Raw genomic sequence first — 3,472 nt, forward strand, 5'->3', positions numbered from 1 at the left:
GCAGATACTAGGTTTGTTCTGACCAATTCAATTTGTTCTGATGAGTTTTTGTATACGAAGTCCTTATTCATGTATGGAAAATGCGGGTGTCTCAATGCAGCACAACAGCTGTTTGATGAATTGCCTCATAGAACAATTTTTGCTTGGAATGCACTGATTGGGGCGTATGCTTCTAATGGAAAGCCTGAAAAGGCTATTCAGCTTTACTGGAATATGCGGATGTTGGGTGAAATGCCAGATGGATGCACCTTTGCTTCTGTGCTCAAGGCTTGTGGTCTGGCTGAAGAGCTTCACAGTGGGAGGGAGATTCATAGTTTGGCTGTTAAATGTGGTCTGTCTTCTTTAAGTTTTGTTGCGAATGCTCTTGTTTCCATGTATGCAAAATGCGGGCAGTTTGGTCTTGCAAGGAAGTTATTTTTGTGGATGCAAGAGGATGGTGATGTTGTGCTGTGGAATTCTATTATCTCTGGTTGTGTGCAAAATGCAAATTATTCTGATGCTATTTCCCTGTTTAGAGAAATGCAGAGGAGTGGTCTGAGAATGAACACTTATACTGCTGTTACTGTCCTTCAAGCTTGCACCGAGTTGTCCCTTCTTAAGTTGGGAAGAGAGGTTCATGGCTCACTTCTTAAAAACAGTATGGGATTTAACCTCTATGAAGAAAATGCTCTGGTAGTTATGTATTCAAGGAGTGGTCGTATGTCTGATGCAGTTCGCTTATTTAATGAGATGAATGAGAAAGACAATGTATCTTGGAATTCATTAATATCTGGATATGCTCAGAATAATTTGCATGGGAAAGCTGTTGAACTTTTTTGTCTGATGCTTGAAATGGGGTTTCAACCCGATCAAGTTTCTCTCATAACTGTAGCTTCTGCTTCGGTGAGGTTAGGGAACTTGTTGAATGGAAAGGAGATTCATGCCTACGCAATAAAGCGAGGCTTCGATTCCAATTTACAGGTTGGAAATGCACTCATGGACATGTATACCAAATGCTGCCTTGTAAACTATTCCAAGTTTATATTTGATAGGATTCCTATGAAGGATGTCATATCATGGACAGCCATGATTGCCTGTTATGCTCAGAATTCTTATTACTTGGAGGCAATTGAATTATTCAGACAGGTGCTGAAAGAGGGAATTGAAGCTGATCCAATGTTAATTGGCAGCATCCTACTTGCTTGCAGCAGTTTAGTTTGTCTTTCACTCCTGAAGCAGATTCATGGCTATACTATCCGACATATGCTACTAGATGATGTACTAGATAACACATTTATAGATGCTTATGGTGAATGTGGTGAGGTCAGGTATGCTCTGAACATCTTTGAAAGGATAAATAATAAGGATGTGGTGTCTTGGACAAGCATTATTACCTGCTATGTGGATAATAGTCTCTTTAATGATGCTTTAAATTTATTTGTAGAGATGATTAAAGCCAATGTAGAGCCTGACGAGATCGCACTCCTCAGTGTACTCTCTGCCATAGCAGGCTTGGCATCTATGCTTAAGGGAAAAGCTGTCCATGGTTTCATGATGAGAAGATGCCTAGGAATAGATGGATCTGTGGGTAGTTCGCTTCTGGATATGTATGCTCGGTGTGGTAGAATAGATGAATCTTTTAAAGTGTTTAATAGGGTTGGATATAAAGATTTAGTTTTATGGACAAGTATTATTGATGCTTGTGGCATGCATGGTCGAGGAAGGGATGCTATTGATTTGTTTGATAAAATGGAGACCCTTGGGTTAGTACCTGATCACATTGCCTTTCTTGCCCTTCTCTATGCATGCAGCCATTCCAGACTTGTTATGGAGGGAAAATTCTTTTTTGACAAAATGATAAAGGAGTACATGTTGAATCCATGGCCGGAACATTATGCTTGCATTGTTGATCTTCTTGGTAGAGCAGGGAAATTGGATGAGGCTTATGAATTCATTGGAGAGATGCCAACCAAGCCAACAGCTACAGTATGGTGTGCCCTCCTTGGGGCTTGCCGGGTCTACTCCAACTATGAACATGGTAAACTCGCAGCTGAGAAGCTGCTTGAAATGGAACCAGAGAACCCAGGAAACCATGTGCTTATTTCGAATTCCTTCGCTGCAATGGGAAAATGGAATGATGTCAAGGAACTGAGATCGACGATGAGAGAAAAAGGATTGAAGAAGGATCCTGCTTGCAGTTGGATTGAAGTGGGAAGCAAGGTTCATGCATTTGTTGCAAGTGATAAATGTCATGTAGATTCGTTAAAAATCTACACAAAGTTGGCTGAGATAACCCAACGTTTAGAGAAGGAAGAAGGTTATGTTGCAGATACTAGGTTTGTTCTGCATGATGTTGGGGAGGAGGAGAAAATAAAGATGCTTCATGCACACAGTGAGAGGCTTGCCATTGCGTTTGGTTTAATTCATATTCCTCATGGATCAACTATCAGGATCACCAAAAACCTTCGTGTTTGTGGTGATTGTCATGTTTACACCAAGTTGGTTTCAAAAGCTTTTAGACGGGATATTATTGTGAGGGATACCAATCGGTTTCATCATTTCAAAGATGGTTCTTGCTCTTGTGGAGATTTCTGGTGAGTAGAACATATCGTGATACCCGGATGAGTAATAGTTTGTCATCAATGTAGCAATAAGCTTTATTTAGTTGGGGAGTTTGAATAGCTAGAAACTTCGGAGTCCAGCCATTATGACAAGACCGTTACATTCATAGTATCTCTTCTGAACGGATGTAGAGTAGAAGAGGTTTGCGACCTTTCATTTGGTCCTGTTGCTCACCTTATTTCGCAAATTGAATTAGTCACAATAAATAGTAGGCTGGTTATCAAATTGGAAAACATAGATGGAGGATTCCAGGACTTGATTGATTTTTCATGTGCATAGAACCATATACATTTTTCTACTAATTTTACCTCGCAACTATCATAGTGGCTTAAATCCTGCTTTTCCTCGATTATTTCACACTATGTATAAGTATGTTCACTAGAATTACTATCCTCTATTCCTAAACCAATAGGGTACTAGGGCAATTGTTTGCAACTCTTTCGAGATTATATGGATGCAAAATTGTACATCCAAGAGCCCACTTCAAATAAGGTATACCGTATTCCAAGGCAGCTCGATAGGATAAGAAAGTGAAATACATTTATTATTTAATGAACTATCTAGACATGAACTTGCCGAACTCATCATAATCTCGTTAAGTTCATGAAAAACTCGCTAGGGACATGCTCAATTCAAAGCTCAACTATACCTCATTCAAAATACTAGGCTTTCTCGCCTAAACCTACTCGCCCACACTACGCTCAGAAAGTCAATGACTTTACCTTAGCTAGTCGATCATTTTACTTGATCGGTCGACAACTTCAATCATCAAGCTAGTTATTTAATTCGTTGATAAACTCAATCAATGTACATATATATTTTAATATTTCATTTTGCTACATGACTCGTATACTTTGATGTATTATTTTAT

The 3,472-nt window shown here is 39.3% G+C and overlaps 1 protein-coding gene across 1 annotated transcript in view; it reads left to right on the plus strand.

Annotated features, from left to right (window-relative positions):
- LOC110038288 (pentatricopeptide repeat-containing protein At3g63370, chloroplastic-like) overlaps positions 1-2,909 on the plus strand; it is a 16,995-nt gene extending 14,086 nt beyond the window's left edge. Inside the window, exon 2 of the mRNA XM_020743079.1 lies at positions 5-2,909. Coding sequence (XP_020598738.1) covers positions 5-2,577 — 2,573 coding nt within the window. The 3' untranslated portion in view covers positions 2,578-2,909. The remainder of the gene's footprint in view (positions 1-4) is intronic.
- Positions 2,910-3,472: the final 563 nt, after the last annotated feature.

Source organism: Phalaenopsis equestris, unplaced genomic scaffold (assembly GCF_001263595.1).
Source record: "Phalaenopsis equestris unplaced genomic scaffold, ASM126359v1 Scaffold232371, whole genome shotgun sequence".
In the NCBI taxonomy this organism is placed as follows: domain Eukaryota; kingdom Viridiplantae; phylum Streptophyta; class Magnoliopsida; order Asparagales; family Orchidaceae; genus Phalaenopsis; species Phalaenopsis equestris.